Below are 27,151 nucleotides of genomic sequence, written 5' to 3'. Positions count from 1 at the left end.
GAATGGGTATTTATAGAATTCAAGATTGACAGGTTTGGTTTTTTGCAAGGTGTTGCTCCACCATCTTTTTTCTATTTTTAACTTGCATTGTTTCCAACAAGAAGTTTACTGTCATTCTTATCTTTGTTCCTCTATGTAATTTGTGTTTTTACTCTGGTTCTCTTTAAAGATTTCTCTCTTTATCACTTATTTTAATTGACTTGATTAGAATGTGCCTTGGTGTACTGTTATCACCTTTCATCTGTTTGTAGGTCAGTGAATCTGTAGACACATAGATTTCATAAAATTTGGAAAAATTTCAGTTATTATTTCTTCAAAAAAATTTGCCCCTTTCTCTTTTATAAACTCTAATTATGTATATATTAAGCCACTTAAAGTTGTTCCAAAACTCTTCAGTACTCTCTAGTGTTTTAATAGAATAATTATCATGCTGTGTTTTCAAGTTCACTATTTTTTTTCTTCTGAAACATCTAACCTGCTGTTAATACCATTCAGTGTATTTTTCATCATAGACATTGTATTTTCCTCCTCTAGAATTTCAGTGTGTCTTTTTGATATCCTCTACATCTCTCCTAAAACTGCTCATGTTTCCCTGTATGTACTTGAACATACAGAATATGTTAATCATACTTATTTTAACATCCTTCACTCTTGATTTTATGATCTGTGTTCTTTCTGAGTCTGTTTCTAACTGATTGATTTTCCTCCTTATTGTGGGTTATGTATAAAGGCAGTCTTTTCTTCATGGTTATTTTCTAATTCTACCATACCTTCTTCATTTAGTAAATTAAATACTTCCATAAAGTTAATACTTCTTAACTTTACATATTTCTTTTCAAGGAGTAGAAATTGTATAGAAAAAAACCCAGGATAAATGCTTAATGCTTTCCCTTTATTTACCAGTTTTCAAAATAATGATTGCTTCCCTATCATCTTCCAAAGGTAAGCAAAGATTTTTTTTGTATAATTATGAACTCATTAAAACATAAGTGATGTGTTCTAATCCATTGCACTTCTTCTTCTTCTTAATTCTTGATTTGCCCCATCTTTGGCTGTTGGGAGCCTATTCAAACTGAGTCTTGCAGCCTTTTGACAGGACCTCAGTAGTCTTTGATAGCTTCCTTCTTATCTGGTTTGACAAGATATTTCAGGCTTCTGTGATTTTGCTAAGTAGTACCAAATCCTCTTCGTAGTTGGTGGTACCATTTTTGCATTTCCTTCTGCAATGCTGATTTCCCCACAGCCTCCCCAAGAGAGTATTGAGTCAAACTTGGATTTTTGCAAATCTGACAGGTGGGAAGTGGTATCTCTGTGTAGTTTTAATTTGCGTTTATCACTGTGAGTTAGGCTAGTCATCTTTTCATATATTTAAAAGCCATTTGCTGTGAGCTGTCTGTATCCCAGCCCATTTATTAAGAGCTCCTTAGTAATCTGTAGTTTCTTTGTAAAATTATCTTAAGCCATGTGTCCATTTTGTAGTCAGTTTAGTCAAAATATAACTTCTAGGTCCATTTAACTAGGCAGTATAAATTTAAACACATGCTATAGGCTGGGGAAAAAAACAAAACAAAAATAGGCACTAATGGTAGACTCTGAATTACAGAGCACCCATTCCCACTCCTCCCTCATGATACCTCATGCTCTGTATGTGACACACTGGACAGATGGAGCACGACAGGGGGACAAGGTCAACCCATGCATTATAATTTAGGAATGTTTCTTTTTTTTCTAATTTTTAAGATTAAAAATATAATACAAAATACCTCAATAAAGTTAATTATCTTTAGTGAATATAATTAGGTATAGATTTTCTTTTCACTCCCTAGGAGCTCACTTTGCACATCCCAAATTAGAAGCAGACAGAGCCCACTTTGGAGACCACTAACGATGGGACAAAGTTCAAATGTTTTGGCTTAGCCTCATGACAGGCGCATCACAATGTGGCCCCTGTCCACTTTTCAGCCATAGCTTGTACCACTTGACCCTTGCTTTAGCTATATTCAAGTCCATGTAGTTCCCCCCAAATGCTCTCTGTTTCAGGCACCCTGCACCCTTCTCCCCTCTGACCAACAAACTCCTACCATGGCTGCAACATAACCTGTACAAACATGCCAGGCAGCACTGCCCCTACTCTATAGTGAAGAGATGGATCCTTTGTGAAACCATCTCTGACTTTCTCAGGTTGGCTTAAGCCATATCTTCCTCTAGGCTCACGATGAAGACTGAGCAAAACCACTGACAGCTTTTGGGAGAATCTAGCAAGAAACGACTGCTGGGCCTCTTCCCTTGACTCAAGACTCACTCCTTAACTCTCCTGCATTGGCAAGGCAGTTTCGGAGGAAGGGATGGAGAATGAGGTCTAGCCTGCCCCTGACGTCCTCCCCATCCCCCCATCACTATTGATCTGCCTGGAAAGCTGACTGAGGGGTCAGAGCCTGGGTAAATTTCCTTGGAGGCAGACGAGAAGCAAAGAGACAATGGGAGAAACCGAGCTAGAGGAAAGAGCTAGGCTAAAAACTGGGCTGGATAGGTGAGCTCTAAAATTCATGGAGAAGTTATGTGGAATCCAATTTAGAATAAGCTCAGGGAAGCAGCATTTCAAAGTCATCCTAGAGAGGACTCTTCAGTCTGCACCAGTCCTTGTGGGGACAACAGGGACGGAGGAGGGACTCGCTGGGTCACACCTGTCTACCAGGCAGTTACCACTTTCCAGCATAGCTCAGCCTCTTATCTCTCAGTTCCTCTGGACCTGCCCAGTTGTAGCTGACCCCATCCTGACTCTCCACACAGAAAGCCCTCCTTGTCAGTTTCTCCCTGCCATTGCCCGCTCTCAGGCCTATATAGAAAAGTCCCCAAATCTAAGTTCTATTAGAGAGCAGGGAGGCCCTAGGCCATTAGTTAACCTAAGTCTGAACGAAAGTGCTAGATAAAACCAAAACTTACATCCCCATTTAACATTTTATGTTGATTGTTCGATGGATTAGAACCCAGAGGGGGAGGAGAGGAGAGCAATTGGCTTCCTGACCATCGATCAGTAAGTTGAATTGGGCAAACCTAATAAACCGAGTATACTTGACTTAAAGAAAGACTAAAAGCAAAGTGAAACTACATTTAGACTTCAAAAATCCAGTGGAGAATTTACTTAAAATGCAGCTTCCAGGCACTCCCCCCACCTCCCACCAGCACCTGTGATTTTGATTCTAATAAGTCTAATAAGTCTAATACCTGGGAACCTGAATACTTAAATTTCTCAGTGAATTAGGATGCAGGTATTTTCGGACTAGACTTTGAGAAACAGTGGCCTAGGCGGTAAAAAGGGGAAATTTAAAGCATCTAAAGTTGCTGGGGTCCTCTAAGCACAGTCTGTGCAGGCTGCACCCTTGGTGTGAATTATGTATTAGGTTGTTACGAAAGTAATTGCGGTTTAAAAGGTTAAAAATAATTGCAAAAACCGCAATTACTTTTGCATCAACCTAATAGCAAACTACCCTTGTTCTGGTTGTGGACTTATCTACAACCTTCTGGTCATCATTGACTTCCCTTGTCACTCAGCTGCAGTGAGGTGACATACAAATCTACTGACATGATTACTCAGCTCTATCCACAGCTGTCTTTCTCATTATAAATCAATACATTGGCGTTCACTTACATTGCCATTTCAGTGGCTTTGCTTACTATGGGTTCCTCCTGAAAAGCAGAGCTTCTCTCACGATGCAGACGAAAACTGTTTCCTACCATTATAGAAACTGAGACTTACTGTGATCAATCTCATACACTGACACGTCCAGAAGAATGTTCAGAACAGTAACTTCCTGCTCAAACCATCTGCTCTCATCCCAACAGCATCTAACCTACTCAGAGCTCCACCCCCGCCTGGCCTTTGTTCTCAACTCTTAGGGCCACCCACACTGTCACCCTCTCCCAGGGCCTTGGAGAGTGCCCACCCCTCTTTACTGAGTGCTTCTTGTTTCCTACCACCTCTTGTCTTTCAAACACTTCTGCTCCTTGCTCTCTGATCTCATCTCTTTCCCTCTACAATTTTGGTCTGTGTTATCAATCATTCCAATCTGTCTGCTTTTCTATTCTGCCCCCACCCACTCACCCATCTCCCACTCTAGGATAGAGCTACAGAGTTTCCAGTCTCTGCTAGTGGCGGATAACAAGAGACCCCTTTTTGTTATCCTTGCTTGCTGCATGCCTGACCCCACAGAGGAGTTGGCTGTGTGTCACGCCCCAGGAAAAGGGGGAGGGGGAAGAAAAACTGATCTGCCAACAGGGTTAAAGCCAGCCCCTTCTCTGTGTTCAATTCACTACAGTAAATTGCACCCTGGGCTGTGACTTGGCTCCCAGCTGCTTTTCTAGTTGATACCCCTGTAAACTGCCTGAACTAATGCATTCGCATTCACACTGCATCTCCATTCAAGGAAAACAGCAGAGGAAAAGCTAAATGAGATTAGACCAATATTCCTTCCCATGCAGTCCGGGGCTCTCCATAGAGGCCACGACTGACAGGTGGCCCTTCAAGCTGTTTACCTCAGTACATTAGGGACAGCCCCAAACAGCTTCTTTTCTTTCATAACCTGTTATTTAAGCCTCACTTTTATTCCCTCTAACACATTTGTCATCCTGTCCTGCCAATTTCTGTTGTCACCATCACTGTTCTCATCGTTGTAATTATCTCTTATCCTGACTACTGAGAGGGTCTGATTTCTGAGTTGTCTTCTTTTATCCCCATTAGAGTGATCTCATGACTTACGTCATCTCACTTGCAGGCTCAGAATCTGACGAGGGCAGTCAGATCCAGGTTCCTTCCCAGATTTCAACAGCTTAGCTCCACCTCAACTGACCTTATTTCCCAACACAGACTTCTCTCTTCATTCAAGTCCATGTTGGTCCAGAGTCCTAAGACTTCACACTCAAACCTGCCTGCAGTGCAGGTTTGGTACAATGGCAATAGGAAGGTAATACAGGCACCTCAAAACTAACATATACCAAAATAAATGTATTCACTTTCTCCAAAAACCTGATCCATTTACATTTCTTGTCTTGATTATTATATCTTCTATCTTGATTATTATATCATCCACACCAGAAATTAGTCATGTATCCTACATTGTCCCACTCTATCATCTTTCATTCATCACTGGGTATTTTCAGTTCTATGTATTTAACTGTGTTAAAGAGAAAGCCATGAAAAAAAAGAGAAATAATAAGTAAGTAAGTAAGTAAGTAAGTAAATAAATAAATAAATAAATAAATAAATAAATAAGCCAACCTCAAACTTTGCTCTGTTTCCAGTGGGCAACTAGGATAAGTGAACTGACACGGTGTGTGGTGTCCCAGGTTCTAAGGTTCCAGCTCTGAGACTCCCTCTCTCTGGCCATGTGACCTTGGGGAGGTGACTGCTCTGAACTTCAGCATTGTTAGACAATAATCATACTTCACAGGGCTGTGTGCTTTCGGTTTGTTAACAACTTGAACTAGTTGAGATAAACAGAAAATGGTTTTATTTCACTCCAGCACTTGCCTTCTACTACTTTATGTCATAGCAGAACTCTCCCTTCCTGGTCCTTGAACAATAGGTTTCTAGAAACTTTAGATTATAAGAACAAATATCACTTCCAAATGCTAAAGATGTCCAGTCCAATCCAAATACAAACATAAATGCTTCTCTGCCTCCCCCACTGTTTCTCTCCCCACCAATTCAGGTTTGACTGATGGCTCAGGGACCTGCTGTCATCAACCCTTTCATTCCTTCTTGCTCTTCCACTCCTCTTTTGTCTGTTTCTGGGTCTTCCAGAGTCAGGGCAAGAGGAAGAAGAAAGAGAAGAAAAATGGCCAAGTCTTTTTACTTAGCTGGAGCCCTCTTAGACATTGATGCCCTCTGTCATAACAGAAGACTAAAGCCTGGCACTTTCCTGGGGTAGAGATGTGTGGATTCTTTGGAGGCCCCTCAAAGACTTCTGTACTGCACAGTCCCCTAAACAAGGTATTGCATTCTTCAGCTGGCCTCTTGATCCTGTACCCAGCAACACACACCACATGACCTCTTCTAGGAAGAAGACCTTTTCAGTGGGGTCTCTGTAAGATGGATGGAGCCAGTTATCTTCCCCAATATCTAATTGGCCCAGGAAAATCTTGTGTATCTTTGCCATACCAATACCAGGCATGCAGACTGTTACCCCCACACTCTCTCTCCCCACTTCCATTGTGGGCAGCTCCAGCCCAGCTCCAGCCTTCAGAATCTGCAAGCAAAAATTAGTTCAGTTTCTGCAGCAAAGCCAGCAGCCAGCAGAAGATGCCAGTCTCTTCTTGTTGCAACACCCTGACCATTTTTGAATCCCATTTCACCTAGTTTAGGAGAAGGCGGAGCACAGAGCTTACCACAAGGTCAAGAAGTCAATAACTCTTCTGCCTCAATGACATTTTCAATCATTTATCTCTTTACAAAGGCTATAGAGGGGTAATGGCAGTGAGAGTTGAAAGATCTGCTTGGCACCCTGTTAGTCTTGCAGGGATGTGCCTAACGATTCCAATTAAAAATGTGTATTTATTGTTCTCTAATTTAGAGGCCTTATCTAAACATCTAAGACCTCAGGAAAAGTCTTTTTCAACATTCAACCTATGAAAAACAAAGCACATAATGTCAAATTCTCTATACAGAGCCAGGCATTATAAACACTCAATGAATGGTCATTATTATGTGGCTGTCCTCTAAGAATGGTCAAAATAGTATATACACATGAGGAAATCTAATGCTAGTCCTCTCTCAACTTTGCGTAATGCTTACTTATGCATTGCAGTGTGAACCCATTATTTACTATTTCACTCGATCTTTCTTTCATGTGTATATGCATTGGATTTTTAATTAGAGTGTAAACTCCTTGAAAGCAAATATGTTTTTTTCTCATATCAAAAATAAGGCTGAGCATGTCATCACTGCTTAAGTAATATTTGTTGGTTAATTTACTCTCTCATTTTCCTTTCTTTGATCTTCAATTATATTCTGTTTAGAATTTTATTCAAATTTTTCTTTGGTGATTGTCCTGTTGTTTTGTGGGTATGTTTTGCTATACCAAGAAAGCTATAAATTTGTTGAGGTAGATGTCACAGTGTTTGCTTTGCTGCCATCCCCTTTTCAGTTTAATCCAAGAGCAAAGGTGAATAGACAGGAATGGCAGAGCCAGGTTTCAGGAGAAAAGGTGAAGCCCTATGAGTACATGGTATTTAATATAGAATGAGGTCACTGGTGACTTTCTGAAAAGTAGTTGAAGTCTTAGAGATTTCTTCAGGAGAAGTCAGACTGGTTGAGGTTAAGGATTATAAACCAAAGGCAGCAAGTCCAGTTCAAACTTAAAGGGAAGGAGAAAAAGACAAGAGTACCTTCAGGGAAAAAGTGGGCCAAGGAAACATAGGGGATATTGGAGAACGTTTATAAGTCGAAGGAAAGGCACCAATGTGGCATGTCTTAAGATTGACAAGAAGCACCAGCTTTGAGAGCCTAAGCAGAGATTGGCCTAGAAAAGGCATTCTCAACTGGGGGTAATTTTGCCCCTCAGGGGACATTGGGCAATTTGGAGACAGTTTTGATTGCCATGACAGGGGGGACAACTGGCATCTAGTGTGGAGAGACCCAAGATGCTGCTAAACATACCACAATGCGCAGGATAGCCTGCCCACTCTCCCCATCCCCTGCCCACCACACCCCCATCCCATCAGCAAAGAATTATGTGGCCCAAAATGTCAACAGTGCCAAGGTTGAGAAGCCTTGGCCTAGAAAGGCAAAATGGAAAGTTAGCATGAAACAGACACCCATTAAAACTAGCACAAATAAAAATGGGAGGTTATTAACAGGATTCAGGGGAATATTCCAGAACACAAGTTTGAAGGTACAGCCTCACAGGAACTAGAGAGTGATTTGGAAGACATTCCCTCCACCTTGCTCAGTTTGGGGATCCCAGGCTTCCTTTTCTGGTCTCTGCTTACTTGCTTTGTCTTCTCCTTCTACTTTGTTTCCCCACACATGGGCCAAGCTGTCAGTTCCGACCCTAACTTCACAGCAGTTTGTGATCCAAGTTTGTATAGAGGCATGAGTTGCAATCATTGTGCTTATTTAATTTTTCAAAGGGAGACCCAGATTGGCCAGTCCTGGCCAACGGATGATCTTGGCTTTGAGTCAGATTGTAATCAACTACAGCCGGAGAGCAAGATCCTATTCACTCAGTAGGGCTGTGGCAGGCACTGCAAGAAGTATGTTCTTTCCTCAGAGACATAAAGAAAAAGGATATTTGAGGCAGAGGGCAGATAAATCTAAGGAGTTCAAATCAGGTGGCCTGAAATCTTGATAAAATAGATGGCCAAGTCATCTGTCAAGAGTGGGGCCTCTGAAAAGAGCTTGGGAAAATGCAGAAACAGAGAAGCTGGCAGAAGTAGCTGTGGTGAATTTGCTAAGGGATTGACCAGGAGGCAAAGGATAGCCAAGTGGCTCTAATGGTCCTCACTGCCACTGGACAGGTGCTAACTCAACGCCACGAGGAAGAGAGGGTCTCCTACGTGGGCCCATGTTCCAGAGGGACCCAGATCACAAACACTGGTTTTGGTCTTGTAGAAAGTTCTTTGAAATTTGGTAAGTAACTGAGCAAGGGGAAGTTATGGGAAAGAGACACTTCAGCCAAATTGGACTTCCCAGGACAGATCACGAGGGCCTGAGAGCTCACAGGGACTCCCGCACTGCCCCCTGGGAAACCAAAGTAGGGACTGCTTAGCATTGTTTGAAGATGGCTCTCTTCAAATCACTCAAAGTGGGTGTCCAAGCAAGTCTACTCCCTCACCTCTGCTTAGGTAGTTGGCCAGTTAGCAATTTATTGCCTCTCAGATCCAAATACACTTTTTATGACCTGTGCTGTAATAATGCAGGTGAACACTTGTTAAGCCCAAACTCTCTGCCCTCTTTTCTATGGGTTAGAAATGTTTGTCTCTAATGCCAAAGTAAAATTATTCCTTGGCATTGAAAAGAAACACCCAAGTAACAATCTCACTGTGTTAAACCAATTTCAATTTTCGTGAACTGAAGGTGTGTGTGACGGTGTCTGTGTGTGCGTGCACACGGTGTGTAACTTCTTTTTCAAGTCCTTTGGATTATCCTGGCACTATTGTTATTTCTTGAGAATAAGTCCTTCCGAAGTCACCCACTCATATTTTGAAACTTGCCAGGATTTGAAATAGTTTGATGCATTTTTAATGCTAAAATAATCCTTGGAGGAAAAGTTCTACACACCAAACGTTCACCCCCAAAAAAGGGACTCTAAAAATACAAATGTTTGGTGGTTCATGCCAGGAATCAAGGCTGGAAAAGAAGTGAATTTATGCCTACCCAAGTTAGAGAGGGAAAAAATATCTGCTGTGTATCTCACAGCACAACTCCATCTCCATTGTGGCTTGGAAGCGTGTGTGTCATGCCGCTGTGCGTGCTCAAGGACCCGCCTATCTTGTGAGGCATTCTGATTTTAGAAAGCTTCCTTTTCAGCTGAGCAAAAGCAGGAATGAATTCAACATGGCCGCATCTGCTGAATAGCTGGGTTGCATGGATGGAATGGGCGAAGATAGAGTGAATAAATAAATCACATTGTTAGCTAAGAGACTTTTCCCACTTTTTATAGTCTAGAAAATATATGAGTTTCTTCAAGGAAAAGTACATCACCTGTGCATATGAAATAGCACTGGCACCATGACTCCATGAACAGCTATTGCTACTCTGATTAGGATTAGAGACAAAGAGTGAGGTAGCCATTGAGTGCTTTAATCCCAGCATTTATTTGACACAGTGTAGACTCTCAGTAAATGATGGGGAGAGATGTTAAGATGCCCTCCCTCACAGAGTTGAGTGAGAAGCCAATGAGATTAGGCCTGCGAGATTGAGTATCAAATAATAAAGCCCTTTCTAGATGTTAGGTACTTTTGGCAAAATGGAATACACATGAAAGTGTTCTATTGTGCTCATATTTAAGTGGAAATCTGGAATAGCTGATGCTTGTTACAAAGAATGAAGGAAGTTAGAAAGGGAAATGAATTTTTACTGATCACTCTCTCTGGGCCAGGCACTTCTCATATAGTCGTATTACTCTCTCCAGAGATCCTGGATGTAGATACTTATATCTCCATTTTATAGATGAGAAAACTGGAGCTGAGCGAGACAAAGACAGTTGCCAATAGTATAGCTAGTAAGTGGCAGAGTCAGGATTTGAGCCCCATCTGTCTGCCTCCAGAATCCACTTTTGCTCTCCTCCAGGGTGCTGTTTTTGCAAAAGGAAAGAATCTTGAATCACAGACAATTACCCTGCTTACACCTCCACACCTGCCCCATTCCATAGACCTGCAAAAGGTGAGGAGGGGGAACCAGGAGAAATTGCCTAGACATGCAGCCCAATAGCGGCTGAGCTGGGGACGGCCCAAGACTCTGCACGAGTGTGGACTTGATGCCCAGAAGCCAAGAAGGTGCTACATTTTCTGTACAGCAAAAGGAAAAGATATTCACCCAGAAAGGAATTCAGCAAATCCACAAACCACTGGAGTCTGTATTTTTCAAGCTCTGTTTTTTCCCCCCAACAAATTAAGGAACATAGGAACTTTAAAAGGGATAGTAAATGAAAATCAGCATTATACACCTAGGAAGGGGAGGGTGAGAACTATAGTGAATATTGTAACAGTAATCAGGATTGATATTAAAAAACCATCAATTACATATTATTACATAAATTGTATTATATATTATATATAATGTTATATATTACTATTATTATCATGGTAGAGCCAAATCTTGACAAGGATGTAAATGCCTATTTGATTAGTATGTTCCAACCTTTCTAATATACAATCTATAATAAGTTTGTGAAGTGCATTGCGAGTATACCTGGGGAAGCAAGATTATAGCGACAGGCATTTGAATCTCACATGAAAGGCACCTAGCTGTCACCTGAATACACTGTGCATTTTAATTGTTAATAAAGCACTAGCTTCCTTTACTCAGGCTACTCTTTCAATATGAAACAACACACACACACACACACACACACGCACACACACCTGGGAAGCTTCTATGTATTTTTCAAAGTGCTACTCAAGTGTAATGCATTTGAAAAGCCCTTCCAGACACATCTAGGTAGAATTGATGACTTTCTCCTTTGCATACTCACAGATCTTTGTACATACTTCTGCTGTAGTTCCTTCTCACACACACTGTGCTATGGTTAAATACATCTACTGCTAGACCAAAAAAATCAACAAAAGTAGGAACTGTCTTAACATGTCAGTATGCTCAGAGTCTACCTCAACGCTAAGCATACAGCAGATGCTCAATAAATGTTGAATAAGTCTACCTGAAAGGAACTGTTTTTGCACTTTATACCCTCATTTTACCTCTAGAGGGCAATGTAATCAAGATTACTAAACCACTCTTGCAGTGCCAGCTGAATAAATACCTTTTTTAAAAAAACCTATCTTATTTCTCAGATGTTCCTTGTATATTTTGCTATGCCTTTTTAATCAATCCTATATTTAAGTTTGAAAGAAAATTCCACAAATGAAAAAAAGAACACTTGAAACAGAATCTAAGTGCCAGAGTGCCAAAGAGTCTAGCGATTAATTCCCTGGCCTGAGGCAAAGAAACTGCGAGTTGCCAATGGGGGAGATGCTCCTTATTCTTTTCAGATATGAAGCAGCTAACTCAATATTAGTGCTTTCCACGTATTAAAATGCTGGATCCTCCATATTAATCCCAAAGTGAAGCATCATGGCATTCAAGAAAATACTGAGGAACAAGAGAATAAGCATTTATGGGGTGAGTGCTGAGAGAATACAAATCAAGTGCAACTTTCGATCTAAAAAGTTTCTGCATATCTGTTTCTGAGGCATAGCAATTCTCCAGCTGGTTATCCTTCTGTTTAGATTTCAGGCCACTGATGGGACAAGAATTCAAGGGGTAGGTTTCTAATGAGACATCTATTCTGCAAAATGTAATTCAACTTTGGAGAAAACTCCACTCGGTGATCATTGCTATGGTGCCAGATGACACCTCCTCCATGAAACTTTTCCTCACCCTCCCAGCTACAACTAAACTCTCCACCCAGTTCACTCTCATAGTTCTTTGTGCCTCCCTGCCAGCAGCCTTCATGTTCTACCTCTTATTATATTTATGTGGGTACATTCCTTTGCTCCCCTCCTAGACTGGAACTCCTACGGGGTCAAGGCATGTTGGTTCATCCTTATCCAAAGAGTGTCTATTAATATCTGACATATAGTAGGTGTTCAGTAAATTTTGTGTAATTAAACTGAGTGGAATTGAGTGTGTGTTCCAGTAACTGTGAATCTGAAGCCTGCTTTTTTTAGTTTGTTTTCACTTTCTCTTCACACAGCTGATTTAGCAGTAGCACTTATCAGTTTTACACTTGGATAGATTTTTGTTTGATTAAAAAATATCCTGTCATAAACATTCAGAGCCAGTGCCACATTTTAGCTAACAGTTACATATAGGCATACCTCAGAGCTGCTGCAAGCTGGGTTCCAGACCACATTAACTAAGCAAGTAGTATCACAAAAAAAGCGATTCATAATCTTTTTTGATGGTGGAGGGTCTTGCCTTCAACTTGTAGAAAATGTAACACCTATGAAGCACAATAAAGCAAAGCTCAATAAAATGAATGGTGCCTGTAACCTAACTACTTCCTTCATCCGTATTTTTAGGGGTTGGAGGGTAAACAAAAATAATGATATTTTGGAAACAAATTAATAGCTAATGTCCTTTTTATTACTTTCACCTGCCCATGAAGCCTATGTTTTGAATGATTTGGCATATCTAACTGCATTTACACATACAAATAAGTTTATTATCTCTCTAATGAATTCAAAGCATAAATAATTGGCAACAGTTGAGTAATTGTTGTTATAACATTGACTTGATATAATTCTAGCCCAAATCTTTTATTTGTTTTTTCAATAAATGGTTATTAAGTGCCTCCTGGGTATTAGGTTCCGTTCTTGGTTTGGGGGTAATGATAAACGAAAGAGACAGCATATCTGTCCAAGTGGTCCAAATGTTCTAGTGGGGCAGAAAACAGGAAAACATGATGGCTCTCAAGATCAAGTAAAACTGTTTAGCAGTATTTGCTAATAAACGTATGACTTAATATAGGCTCTTTAAAGTTTGAAATAGCCTGTGGTTTCACACTGTTTCCTGTGTCTAGAGCCCTTCCTTGTCTAGGGAACCAGTGGACTAGAAGCATTCTAAGGCCCTTCTACCTTGAATATTCTGTTTGCATTTTTGACTATATCATTTTCAATTGCAATGTAAAAAAATACTACAAACTTAGCTGTTAAAGACAACACCCATTTATGATCTCACAGTCTGGTAGGTCAAATAGCCAGATGGGCTTGGCTAGGTTCTCTCCTTAGGGTGTTACAAGGCTGAGGTCAAGGTCAGCTGGCTGGCTCGTGTGTAGAGACTCTGGGAAAAGCCCACTTATGAGCTTACTCAAGTTGTTGGGAGAATCCAGTTCCTTGCAGTTGTAGAGCTGAGGTCCCTGTTTCCTGGCTGGCAATCACTGGGGACTCTGTTAGCTCCACAAGGCCATTCACATTTCCTTCTTATAGCCTCCTCCATCGTCAAGGTGTCCTTCTCGCGGTGTAGCTCTTTCTGACTTCTGCTACCCGCCAGAGAAAGCACTCTACTTTTCAGGGCCCCTGTGATTAGGTAAGGTCCACCTGGCTAATCTCCCTAGCTTCAGGTCAGCTGTGGCACATAACACAGTCACAGAGTGAGCTCTCATCACATTCACTGGGGCTGGGTATTAGGGTGGGACATCTTTGGGGACCATTTCAGAAACTCTGCCTCCCTTACTGACTAATGGAATTTCTGCCTCAAGCAATCAGTCATTTAGAGACCTCTGTTGCCAGACAGGAAGATTTCAGACCCATCCACAGATAAGGTTTTTAAAACTACATAAGATTATTTAATCAAACCGAGGTCTTTTAAAAGTGAATGACTGAATTTTACAAAAATCTTTTAAAGATTGTTTGATCTCTTCTCCGTCATATCCTTTCCTCAAAGAACATTATCTTTTTAGGAAAGTAAAAGGTTAATCACAGTTACAATGAGCACCTTCAAGTAAAAAGAAATTAATCTTAATGAGCTGTCATTTATTGAAATCTTTTTATGCCTAATCTTTTAAGATGTAGGTAATAAACAATACCAGTTTTTTTTGGCCATTTGTATCTGCCATTCATTAAATTTTAGTATTTCACTATTTCATTAATAGAATATAGATATGATAAGCTGATATTTGAAAGGGCAAGATGACATAATGGTACATATCAATTTGATGCAGCATTTTTACTTCTATGGGGTTGAAGAATAAAGGAACTATTAGTTTTGTTTAAATTTTCTGATCTGACTGTTGACTATTTGAGGCAACATTTCAATTGTCACTAGGAAATAATTACTTTAAACGCATTTTCTCCACTTCACCAGTTAAAGGCATAACAGTTGTTGTCATTGTGGTTGCAATGAAATAATTTCTTATGACTTCAGAAAGATCTGAAGTCTGATAGTCTGCATTTCAATAAACTACCAAGAGAGTCTGCTGCACACAAACCTTTGAGGACCACTGTACTGACTACACTGTAAACTTCTTGGGGATAGTTTCATAATTCTTGTATCCCAAGCACCCACTCCAATCTGTTACCTGCTGCACAGTAGGTGATCCATAATGGTGGTTAATTGGGATTGAATCATTGATTTTATCAATCAGATGAAGGTGGTCAGGAACGCCTTCTAAAATTAAAACTTTCAGTGGCACAAAATCTACAGTGGGAGAAAGCTGAGAACATTGATACTCATCCTGCATTTTCTCGGCTTATAGATTAGCGTCTCATCAGCAGCAATGGACAAAAGAACCTAACAACGTAATAGGGCCATGACTAAGAACCCAGATTTGTCCTTAGAAATGGGTTTCCAAAAGAGGTTTGTAATCACTATAATTATCAAGACAGTCATGGAACCTACTTTCACCATGACCTTTTTACCAGGGTATTCGTACTTCCATGTGAACAGCACTTTTTTTTCCCAAGAAGTAGATGTTTTCATGCCATTTAATATTCTGTCACTAAGCAAAGCTACTGACAGTGAAAAGAAGGGTCAGAGGTAAGAAACAAAGGTCCATAATCATCAAAATGCATCAGCAGAGACTCTGAAGCCAGGAAGTCCTAGATATCCTAGAAGGTATTTCATGCTGGCAATCTCCATATCACAGGACACTTGGTGAAGAAAAATATGGTACAGATTGAGTCACCCCAGGAAGGTTTAATGAACCTCTTTTTGGGGGGAGGAAATTTACCATGTGAGTTCATCCCATTAGTGCTAATTCCTTCCACCTAAATAGTGATATCAGGAATCTCAATTTTGTATTTGCCTGCCCTTTAAAAATAAGCTCTAATACCTGATGTGTTTCAATAACACAGGATTTAATAAAAAACTTTCCAGAATGTCCTCTGTTGCTCTCTTGATCAAACCATGATTGCCACACAGGAACATTTGCATATTCCCCAAAAGCAGAGCCTCTGTGAAGCATTTAACATTCATCTACTCAATAATATTTGTTCAGGAGGTTGCAAAAGGCTGGGGATCTTCTGTATCTGTCATCAGAAACCTCTGGAGGCAATAGAAATTGTTAGCCAAAGATTACTAACCTGGATTGCCGTCTTAATAAAGGGTGATCATTTCAGTATCTCTAGTAGAAAATGTTCCATTAGGATGTTAGGTGACAGGGAGGTGCTGGGTAGGCCTCCAGTCCTTTGTTGTGGCCAAATCTATAAATTTTCAACATCCTTCATGGTATTGAATTACCGGATCTCAAAAGGAGTAAAATGCACATCTATTCCTATCATAAACATTTTTTTGAACAACTGTGCTTTGTGGGGAGTAAAGAGATGAATCTGCAGTTTTCTAGACATGATTCCTTAACCTCCTTATGTATAAAATGGGAGTGAGTCCCTAAGCTACAGCAATATTCAAAGTAGTTTCCTGAGAAGAATATATGAATCACTCCATGGAAAGTGCTTAGCACAGTCTCTGGTACCCAGTAAGTGCTTATTAGGTTAAATTTATGAAAATGCATCATACTTCACAAAGCACTGCTGTATGTTTTCTCATGTTGCTTGACATCACCCATCCAAGGACAAGAAAACCAACTCAAGGACGGAGTGGATTTGCCAGGTCCACGTAATTAAAAAATGGGAAGAACCAGAATTAAAAGCCAATTTTTACAACTCCTAATTTTACTTTCAGGTACCTTGAGTTGAAATATAAAGGCATCGCTTCTAACTCTGAAAAAGTTCATGATTTTACAAAGGTTATTACAATTTCTGAGCTATTAATCTTAGAATTAAGAAGACACATTTTACTTGATTGGGCTTGTGTCTTTACAACTAAAACAACAGGTTAAGCCTGTAGAAATCCAATCAATTTACTAGTTTTGGGGTGTTTGTGTATGTGTGTTGAAGGGGCGTATGTGTGTGTACTGAGTGTAACAGGAATGTGTTTAGCTACAAATGACAGAAAAACTAATTAACACGGATTTAAACAAAATAGGAATTTGTCTCACAAAACAACAAATCCAGATATAGTCAGTCCAAGCAGGTATACGTTCCACAATTTCAGGAACGTCCCAGATTTATCTTTCCACTATTCTACCCTATGTGTATTAACATTTATCCTCATATTTGCAGCCTCATGGTTACAAGATGCATCATATCCACACATCATATCCTTTTAGGCAGGACAAAGGGAGCAAAACCCAGATGAATCATCCGAAGAAGTATAGCCCATCACTTGAAGCTTGTTTGTAATTCCTCTTGGAAAGTGTCTTCAGAGACCCTGATAAGCCATGTCAAGGAAACACCTTTTTTTTTTTTCATTTGTTCTGAGCTTATCCAGTATTTCCTCAACAGCACACTTCAGACAGTGTGCTACATGTGCAGATTCAAAGAGCAATTAGACATGACCCTTCCTCTCTATGCCATGACCTACTAGGGTAACAGATAACTAAGATGTAGTGTAATAGGTGTATAAATGTAAGGATGTACAATATGCTCTGGCACGAAAAACAAATTAGTCTAATTAGGACTTTAAGAAAATGTCTTTTTTGTAAAGAATTCAAGTGAACGTTACACTAGGGGTTTCAGGGTTTTACTTGGAAAGATCACCGAAGTATTTTTAAACAAAGGACTCACAAGAAAGTATATATTTTGAAAGGTCATTCTGGTAGCAATTGGAGCAGGTGAAGTGCTGAAGGCACGACCAGTTGGCAAGCTATGTAAGGAATGTGGGTTAAAGATTTGAGAGCCTTGACTTAGTCAATGGCCGTGGGAATCCAGAGAGAAAAAATAGGTTCAAGAGAGGTCTGATTCAAAATAGAAAGCTTGATGATCACCTACTCTATTCTTCATTCTTGGCTCTACATAACATTGTGCAATTTAAAAAAAAAATCGTCTTCTAAAGATAGATTTTCCACACCACTGTGGGTATCCTGAAGGATGAGTTGCAGATTCAAACAGCAGGTCAGTATGTTGTTTTTATGAAAATAAAGAAGCATTGTGTGTGTGTGTGTGTGTGTGTGTGTGTGTGTGTGTGTGTGTGTGTGTAGATAAGGAGGGAGGGAGGGAGGGAGGGAGGGAGGGAAGGATGGATGGACTGATGGATGGATGGATGGATTTTGTAAAGATATGGACCAAAGTCTTAGTGATTATCTGATGTTGGTTAGGATCCAGAGTTTATTTTCTTCATTTTGCTATTCTGTATTTTAATTTTCTGTTATGACAATGTATTGTTTATGTAATAAAGAAAAGCTATTTTTAATAGTAAGTTTAAAAAGTCATAGTCATTAAACCTAAGGAGGAGTTCTAATAATGTTATTAACAATGTCAACATGGCAAAAATAAGTTTATTTCCCCAAGTTTACTAACTTAGAACACCTAGTTAAAATGTGAAAAAGATGTTTTCTTTAAAAAACAAGTCCTCTATTTCATAGCTATTCCTTCTATAATTATTATAAACCACTCTTACTGACCTGTCAAAACTTACTTTACTATTGTTCACTAGATGAGTATAACTATATATGATAGAACGTTATCTATCATTTAGACCTTCTATTACCTTGTAATTTGGTCCTTCCTTTTCTTCCATGGAAATAACCAGTTCTTTAACCTTCCCATCTCTTCCGAAACTCCTATTCCCCATAGGTATAATTAATGAGCTCAGGTTTTCCACCCGGACTTAGAAAGGTGTAATGCTTCTCTTGCTTCACTCCCAGTTTCTCCAAGGCTGAAGAGTTTACATTTGGATGCCATCATTGTTGCAATCCTCACTGATACTTAGCATAGCTGAAAAGTATCTTCTCTACACCTTTGTACAGAACTCTGTACGTCCTGCTCCACAGCCCTCTCTCCCATCTGGGCCGCCAGAAGCATGTTGGTAGCAGTTGGGAATGTGTCTCCAAGCCCACTAGTTCCCTTGGAACCATCACTCTGCAGCTTTCCAGCACCCCCCTTCCCACCCTCCCATTCTGGAGTGAATGTGCATGAAAAAGGGAGGGGGTGGTGCATTGAGAGCAATATGTTTAATAGGAAATAAAGTTCAATGAATTACTTGTCATTTTTGGTATGTAACTCACAGTGAATAAATCAGTGGACTTGTTTAGAATTAGATTATCTATTTTGGTGCAGTAGCAGAAATTTAAATTTCTGACTTGCCTTGTTTTGCCAATATTTAAGCATATTGAATGTGACTACATGTACAGACACACTTTTATTTAGTCTCACACATGAAAAGAGAAAGCATAAGGCATGTAATTCAAGTGGTTTCTCATCCAAGCATTTTTATCGCAAGTTACTAAATCTAGTTGGAAACAATAGGAAAGAGGATGCGCCCCCCTACCCCCACCCCAGTATTTATTCTAGTATCAACCTAACTTGGCAGCACAGAATATCTTGAATTGTAGTTAAAATAAAGGCTTCCGTTTATAAAATAATATTTGAGTGTTTGCTGTACCAAAAGATCAGCATACTGATCTGCTAGAAGTACAAAATAATTGTATGCTCCTTTGTATGTTCAAAGGTTTAAGAAGAAAACAAAATCCTGGAAAAGAATTCAAGAAAAATAGTAAGGGGGAGAATGCTTCAAAGTAATGCCTGTATACATCATTTCCCTCCAAGGCAAATTAGCACTGAAATACTTTTTGCTAACTATGTGGCACTTACTCCATACCTTTTGCTATTTAAAATTTAAATAGGCAATGACAGCAGCTATATTAAAACTAGAAAGCCTTCAATCAGAATTTACAATTTCAAAGGTAATCTTGAGCACTAATTATTATACCCATTACATTGTTTGTTTCTTACTCATTACAAATTGGCTTGTTACAAATTCTGGGTTTGAAAAACATGCAACCTTATCCCATGATGCACTGGAACTTGTACTTAATTATGGTAATAACTGAATTATGTAGAACAATAATAGATAACTCAAACATCATCCTTGGGTTTGTTTCAGAGGTATTTTTGGTTCTTCCATTTGGATCTGGGTATCCTCGATCTGAAAATTCACTCAACCTCGAGTCAAATAAATCCACAACCTAAAATTCGGGAGTCTTCAATGTCTAGAAATTCCGGTTTTAATAGGCTACACGGTGCTTTCTTACTCGCTCCATTCTCTTAGATCAGCAGGTGTCTCAGCCACTCCAGTAGCCAGGAAAGGAAAGGGATGGGGGGACGATAAGAAAGGAAATTGTCTTGGTGGTACAAGTGGGGGGTTGTTTTAATACCACGATTAAGAGCTTTCCTCCTCAGTTTTAAAGTTCTTACCCATATCAACGATCTGACATTAAGGATTATGCAGCCGAGTTTGGGTCTGTCCATCTGTAACTTATAAAAGGAAAGGAACAAGGAAGGGATGGGAGGCAGCAATGGGATGGATGCAGGGAGAGAGCAAGATGTAGGCGCGTGGGAACGGGAAGGGAGAGGCGGATTTGGCAAAGGAGGGGGACGAGAGGAACAGGAATGGCAAGTGTGGCCCGGCCGTCCCGCCCGATGCTGGGGAAGGTGGAGGCCACGACGTCTCACTGCCCAACGCCCAGGCGTTCCGTTTGTAGGCGGAGACCCTCAGGGCATTTAGAAAGGGTCGGTCGCCTACTGAAAGGAAAGGCTGTCTCCCGAGGATGCGCAGACTCGAGACCGCGTCTCCGGGGCCGGCGGGCGGACGCGAGCCAGCAGCGGCTCCACGGCAGACGGGTGGGCGCTGGGGAGGAACAGGCCACCGCGGGTGTAGGCGCCCCAAGCCAGGGCGGCCAGTGCAGCGGGGACCGAAACGCTCGCCCGCGCTACGGGCGCCCCTCGGGCGCTCTCCATCCCCGTCTGCCCCTTTTCAGGCCTCGCCTGGTCCCCGAGTCCAGACCCTGTCGTACGGACCCCTCCTCGCCATCACCCGCGACAGTCCGCAAACAACATGGCGGCCCCGCGTCGGCTCTGGCGCCTCCTCCCGGGGCCCCCGGGGTTGGCGAGGGTGGCGGCGCCCGACGTCCCAGACCCACGAGCGGCGAGCCCCGGCTAGGGCGGGGGCGGCCGCGGCCGGGAACGGGCGGGAGAGGCAGGCAGCGGCGTCGGCGGGCCGGGCGCGCGCGGGGGCGGCGGCGGGGCGGGGCATCCGGGCCCGGGCGCAGCGGAGGCGGCGCGGCGGCGGTGGGAAGCGGCGGCCCAGAGCCCTCTCGCGGCCGCGGCGGCAGCAGCGCCAGCCCCAGCCGCAGCCCGGCCGCCGCCGGCGCCTCGCGCTCCCGCCGCCCGGCCCGACATGAGTGAGACGGATCGGGGGCCCTCGCCCGCCGCGCCACCGGCGGTGGCGGCTGCCGCGCCCGAGGAGAGGAAAGCGAAGGAGCCGGAGCGCGAGAAGCTGCCGCCCATCGTGTCGGCCGGCGCGACTGCGGTAGGTGCCAGGCGGGGGCCTCCGGGCGCCCCGACGGCGCATCGGGAGACAGGTCGATGGGGCACGCGGGGGACCGCCCGGGGGGATGCGCCCAGGCCGCCCTTCCCGGGGGTCGCGGACAGCCGCGAACACGTGGCCAGCTGCACCTTCCACTCGGGAAATGTTGGGATGGCCGGGTCCGCTGGCTGTTTTCGGTTGTTTTCTGGTTTGGAGGGGCCCCCTCTTTCTCTAAGGAAATGACCAGCATCTTGGAATCGGCATGCTCTGTTGGATGAGGATAAGGTGTCAGGCAGGCGGGAGTGGGTTTTCCACCGAACTGCCTGCCTGCCTACCTTTGGGGCGCGAAGATTTTAACCTCTTCTTCTCTTTTCGTTCCCTTCCCCTTTCTGATTGAACGGGCTCCGCGGCGAGTTTCCACTTAATTGTGACCTTCCCGTTGCTGTCAGCGCGGTGGGAGGTAGATGTCTCGGTGATGGTTTATTTTTCGTACGGTACAGACATGTGACGTAAGGTGGGGAGGTTTTTAAAACCTTTTAATTTAAACTCAAGTTATCTAAGCTTGACAGGGATGATTTCCCAGCTGGATTTTCTTAAGGATTATTTGCAGAGCGCTCGCAGGCTTCAAACTACATATTGCCAGATGATGTAATGGCACAGCCCCCCTTCCCTATTTTTACTGGTGGTTATGACTCTGGTTACTTTGGAGCGCACACAAAAAATTAACCTCTGATTTTTGAGATTTTTATTTTACATGATATTTCAATACTTGCTGAGAGTTTGCTTTGAAGACCATCACTTGTCATGCAGCTGTGAGTGACAAAATAGTAAAAGTTTAGAGAGCATGATACATTTTCTTCATTCCTGCTTGCAATTCATTTCTCAAAACCTCCCTCTTAAGTGACTAAGAACTTACTAAAATAACTCACTCTCCTTTAAAGTGTTGGGAATAATGTTTTGATTTGGTAGGTTTTTCAAAAATATCTAAGGACTGATAATTGGAAATTGTAGGACAAGCTCTTGAAGTTAACTCAGTGCTGCAAAGTGTGGACAGTAATAAAATGACACGTTTTAAAATATAGCTACAATTGCTCGTTCAATTGGAGTTAGGATTAGGAAGTACTTTGGGAAATGCTTTGAAGGAATTTCTCACCCCTCTGTTGGCAGAACCAGTTGCTGTTGGTACCCTAGGCTTTCAGAACCGATCTAGGAAGTTCTTAACTTGCAAATAGCGTGTTTCAGCACTTCATTTCTAAGTTAGTTGTTTAAAACAATGAATGCATATGCTTACAGAAACAGTTACATGAGGCCTGTTAGTTAGCTCAACTGGTTAGAGCGTGGTGCTGGTAACACCAAGGTTGCCGGTTTGATCCTGGCATGGGGCACTGTGAGATGCGCCCTCCTTTTTTTTTTTTAAAAAAAAAAAAGGAAGGAAAGGAAAGGAAAGGAAAGGAAAGGAGAAAGGAGAAAGGAGAAAGGAGAGGAGAAAGGAGAGGAGAAAGGAAAGGAAGAAAGAAACAGTTATATGAGTGGGTTTAGGTCCTCAAGTGAGCACCCTTCCAAAAACATTTATCTAAGTGTAACTGAAAAATTGAAGGTTTGGAATAAAAACTTGGAGAAATTGATACAGTGTGGACACAGGTCCACAGACTGTTATCTGAAACCCTTGGAACTTTGGAATTCAGAGTTTTTCAGATTTGGGAAAGGTAATTCAGTACATCTGTATAATCACAGTGGGGTCTTGGCTAGTTCCACATAATCGAGCAAGTGCAGTACATGTGTGTTCCTGCCAAATGATGTCAAATCAGACTGTAAGTAGCTTGCTTTCAGGTCAGCTCATGTTGGATTGTCAGGGAGCTCTGGTCAGGTCCACGTTTTGTTACCAGATGAGTTACAAAAACCTTTCAGTTTTAAGAGCTTATCCGTTTTTGGAAGTGTGAATAAAAGATTATGGACTTGTACTACTAGTCATACAGAAGAAGAGGGTTAAAGACGTTTTTAAAAATCTTGACTTAAGCCTTGAAAAGACATAGGTTAAATTAGAAAAGAATGAGAATGCATAGAAAAACTTGAGATTCTGAAGGCAATTTCTGCTGCCTTCCAAGGTCTCTTAGGGTTGTAGCATTGTGTTTTTTGTTGTTCTTGTTTGTTTGTTTGTTTTTAAATGACGTTCAGAATTTATGGCTCTTTAAATTGATGGAGGTTTGTCATTAGCACCCGTTTTGAATCATGACAGGAGGGAAAAGGACCTTTTCTTGGGTTTTGCATCGAGAGTTAAAAGAAATTGAAAGATGAGGAATTTACCGATAGTGTGCGTGTGTGTGTGTGTGTGTGTGTATTTGTCATAGAGAGATTTCTAGAGCTGGAATTCTGAGTCACAGTAATGAAAAGCCTAAGTCGAGAAAATATGTGCTTGGTGCTCCAGACAGCAAGAAAGCCAGGAGACCTGGAATAATGACGGAGTTCACTAGTAGCTGGGGAAGGCCTTGGTGTGGGGCAAGGAAAGATAGTTAGTGGCCTGTTTGGTTGTTTTTCAGCCTTCATGTGGATTAAACAGTTTCTGGAGGTTTGCTTAGGAACTTGATTGCCATCAGTAACTTTTTTCTTTGAGCCATTTTAGTAATTCGTCCTTTTTACCCCATGTTAACAGCTCTCTCCATGTAGATTGAGTTTATGACTCACATAATGTAGCCCTATAGTACTAGCTTTTACTAAAAGTCATTGTATCACATTTTTATGAGAGTTTGGAAATAGGTTAGAGTGATAGCTCCCTAAAATAAGTAGAAGGCCAGATTATGATGACCCTAATGGGACTATATCCTGGAAGTTTAAAGACACTTACAGAGGTTGTATTGAGGGTGCTGGAAAGAGGCGCCCTAAAGTGATTGATCCTAAGATCACCAAAGTGTGAGGCAAATCCATTTTAGCCAGGAAGTCCCTAACACAATGGTCTTAGACCTGACTGATCACAGTTACCTTGGTAGCATGTTCAAGTCCTGATTTCTAGATCTCACCCTAGAGCACCGATTTTTAGCCTTTGACGCACAGTAGAATCACCTGGGGGGACTTTTAAAGCCATGTTTGTCCAGGTCCAAATGAAGGCCGGTTACATCAGTTGCTGGGGATGGGGCTCAGGCATTAAAAAAAAAAAAAAATTCCCAGGTGTAGCTAAGATGCTGTATGTACTGAACTGGAAGCTCTATGGAATCTCTATTTTAACCAATACTGCTCCCTAAACTAAGTAGACTTAGTTTACTAAGTGGACTAGTGAAAGGTATGGAGGCACAGTAGAAATTAGGTGTGATGGGGGAATTAAGAGAAATGGGAATTCAAGTGTTTCTAGTTAGAGATGCCCAAGAAGCTCAAGATAGATCTCTCAGAGGACTGCCAGTGTTTGGGGTTGGCCTTGCAGCTGTAGAGAGGTGATGCAAGTCCACAGAGTTGAGATAAGGAATTTGTAGTGCATGGGTATGAAGGGCTGATCGTGTGAATATTGAATCTATTGAGGTTGATAGATGGGAGTGGAGGACACTCCATAATAAATTAGTTGCTGATACAATACAGAAGTTAGAAAAAACTGGTGAATGAGGAAGGAAAAAAATGGTCAAAGGTGAAGCAGAAATAATAGTGGCAGGTAAGGATGATGAGTTTGACTGTTTATTTCAATATTTATGTCAGGTAAACAGGAAAGCGAGGTCCTGCACCAGATGGGGTAGCAAGGAATGAAGTTGAGTTCAAGAAAGCTAGATTTTACTTAGGTCAGGGAGGTGAAGGGAAATGGAGGAAATCAGTTTTGGATTATAAAGCGAGGTTTGCCCAGGAGACTTGTCAAGTAGGTGGAAGGTGAAGGGAAGAGTTTGAGGGAAAACGTAAGGTATATGGAGAAGATTTGTCAGGAAGCCAGTAAGAACGAAAACTTGGTATGCGTTGTGTCATGTGTGTATAAATGGGCTTGTGGAGCTGCTGTGCCAAAGTGTAACTACCAGTTATTGAACATCTATTATGTTTAGCTTCGGGCTAGATGTTACAGAAAACAAAAGATTTTTTACAGAAAATACAAGATTTTTGTTTTTGTTTTGAAAAGATGCCTGCCTCAGGGTAGGCAAGGCTAACACATGAAGACATCACAAAGGAAAGCAGTGTGTAAAAGCCACAATGAGCCATAGAAACAATTTGCACTATAGGAGATCAGAGAATGGAGACCAGTGTGAGCAGAACTATGCAGAAAGGCCTTGAACTAAAGGTAATTATTTAAGCTGGCTGGCCATTGAAGGATGATAGGACTTGGATGGGCAAGAGAAAGTGGGAAAAGCAATCTAGTGGGGAAAACAACATGAACAAGGCTCAAAGGGAAGAATCAGGGAGTTATAAAGCAAGCCCAAAGGAAGCATGCTGGGGAACATGTGGGAGGTGAGTAAGATTGCATGGGGGCTGGAGCCAGATCACTAGGCAGAGAAATTTGGACATTTTTTTCTGTGGTTAGTGGGAAGCCATTGGAGTTTCTTAAACAGAGGAACGCCATAATGAAATCAGTGGCAGTGATTAGAGGTAGTTAGACTGGAGTTAGGAGAAAGAGTGCAAAGGAAGGAGCTTTGTAGTCTATACCTTAGGTGATGAGTGCATCTCCTAGGGTGGTGGCCATGTGATTAGGTGTAAGGGATGGAAAATCTGCACGAAATGGAACCTCACTAGAAAGCAGGAATGAAAGAGAAGGAAGATTAATAAAAGATTCTAGAATTTCCAGGTGAGTTCTCTCAGAGAAAAATATTTACATAGAAAGTCATCCTAGCCAACATCATTGTAAATAATCATATGAGTGTGTGAACTTACATAAACTCTGCCCATGTAGGTGTTTGGAACAATCTTAATATGGAACATTTTGTGCCCTTTGTCCATTATGTTCTAAGCAAGAGGTGAGCAGGTTAAGAATGAAAGCTATGGTGGCAAAGGTGTATTTTAAGCAATTTAGTAAACCACACATATTACAAAAATATGTATATTTCCCTAATTTTTCTTCTTTTTTTAATATAGCTTAGTCTGTGGGTGAAGGATCCATTCTTGCATTGCAAAACTGTTAGACTCCTAAGCCTTATATGAATAAATAGTTGTTCTTAAGTTGATGTTTGTAACTTGGTGACATTTTGTAAGCAGTCAAAAAATAGGTTTGGGGGAAATGATTGTAATGAATGTGCCTCTTAAAAGTAGAAATTAGTGAAATAATACAATTCAGTTGAATTGAAAAGTCAATCTGAAGTTTGAGCCTAGTTATTACAGAAAGTTACATTTCAAATTAACTTGGTTTTGACCCAGATGTTTTTATTAAAAAATAGGAAATTGGTTAAGGAATTGTGACTGCATCAAATCGCACATTTTAAAAGTAGTATTTTACTGCATATAGATAATCTATTGATGCAGTTGCTTCTTTTCCTATGTTATAAATTAAGTGAATAAAATCTCCCATGCCACCTTGCCTTCCTGGTAAGTCCTGAAATTTCTGAGCTTTGGGACCAACATTTCTTTTATATTAAGTCTAGTTAATTTTCAGTTACCTATAAGATCAATGGTGTTGTGATGTTGTTGGTATCAGAATTTTGTTTCAAGATCCATATCTTTATTTCCTAGTCTCCTTTGAAAGAGGTGGTTTATATCACCTAAAGCAAATAAGTCCACTTGGGCTGGTGTTAGTTTGGGAGGGAAGTTCTCACCTTGAAAGTAGCTAACTTTTCACATCTTAATTGAAGGCTGTAGAACAAAGCTAGTACTTTTGATTTAATAACCCGGCATCCTAATAGGGAACTGTGAAAAAATGTACAAGAAAGAAAAACAAAATAGTCATAGGACCTACAATAATCTCCTTTGTAGACTCTAAATACAGTTGAGGCTTCTTATCTACTGTGGCCCTGATAGTTTAGGTCAGTTTTTTAAAAAGTTGGTAAAGCACAGTAGCTTAAATCCTTTTTATTTTAACTTAAAACATAATATATATTTTTTCAGCAATCTTTTGACACAATAGCCTTTGCTGAGTATCTCAGGAAGCCACTCACTATTTTGTAGTTTTTCTATGCATCATAGGTAGTCCCTGGACTCCTTGAGACTGAAGCACTTAATCTGTTGCCGAAATATTCATCTTTG

At 41.2% G+C, this 27,151-nt stretch overlaps 1 protein-coding gene across 3 annotated transcripts in view; it reads left to right on the top strand.

Annotated features, from left to right (window-relative positions):
- The first annotated feature begins 20,768 nt into the window (after positions 1 to 20,768).
- The window catches only part of HECTD2 (HECT domain E3 ubiquitin protein ligase 2), a 72,679-nt gene continuing 66,296 nt past the window's right edge, over positions 20,769 to 27,151 (top strand). For 2 of the 3 annotated variants that reach the window (XR_013994965.1, XM_081073976.1), the window contains exon 1: positions 20,769 to 21,022. Coding sequence is in view for 2 of the 3 variants with exons in the window: in XM_081073976.1 (XP_080930102.1) it covers positions 20,891 to 21,022 (132 nt within the window). In the remaining variant the exon portion in view is untranslated. The remainder of the gene's footprint in view (positions 21,023 to 27,151) is intronic. The other variant, XM_081073975.1, reaches the window with a different exon arrangement.

The sequence above is a fragment of the Rhinolophus hipposideros genome, assembly GCF_964194185.1.
Source record: "Rhinolophus hipposideros genome assembly, chromosome: 15".
NCBI classification, from domain to species: domain Eukaryota; kingdom Metazoa; phylum Chordata; class Mammalia; order Chiroptera; family Rhinolophidae; genus Rhinolophus; species Rhinolophus hipposideros.
Note: the sequence above shows the minus strand (reverse complement) of the source record. Positions and strands in the feature narration are given on the sequence as shown.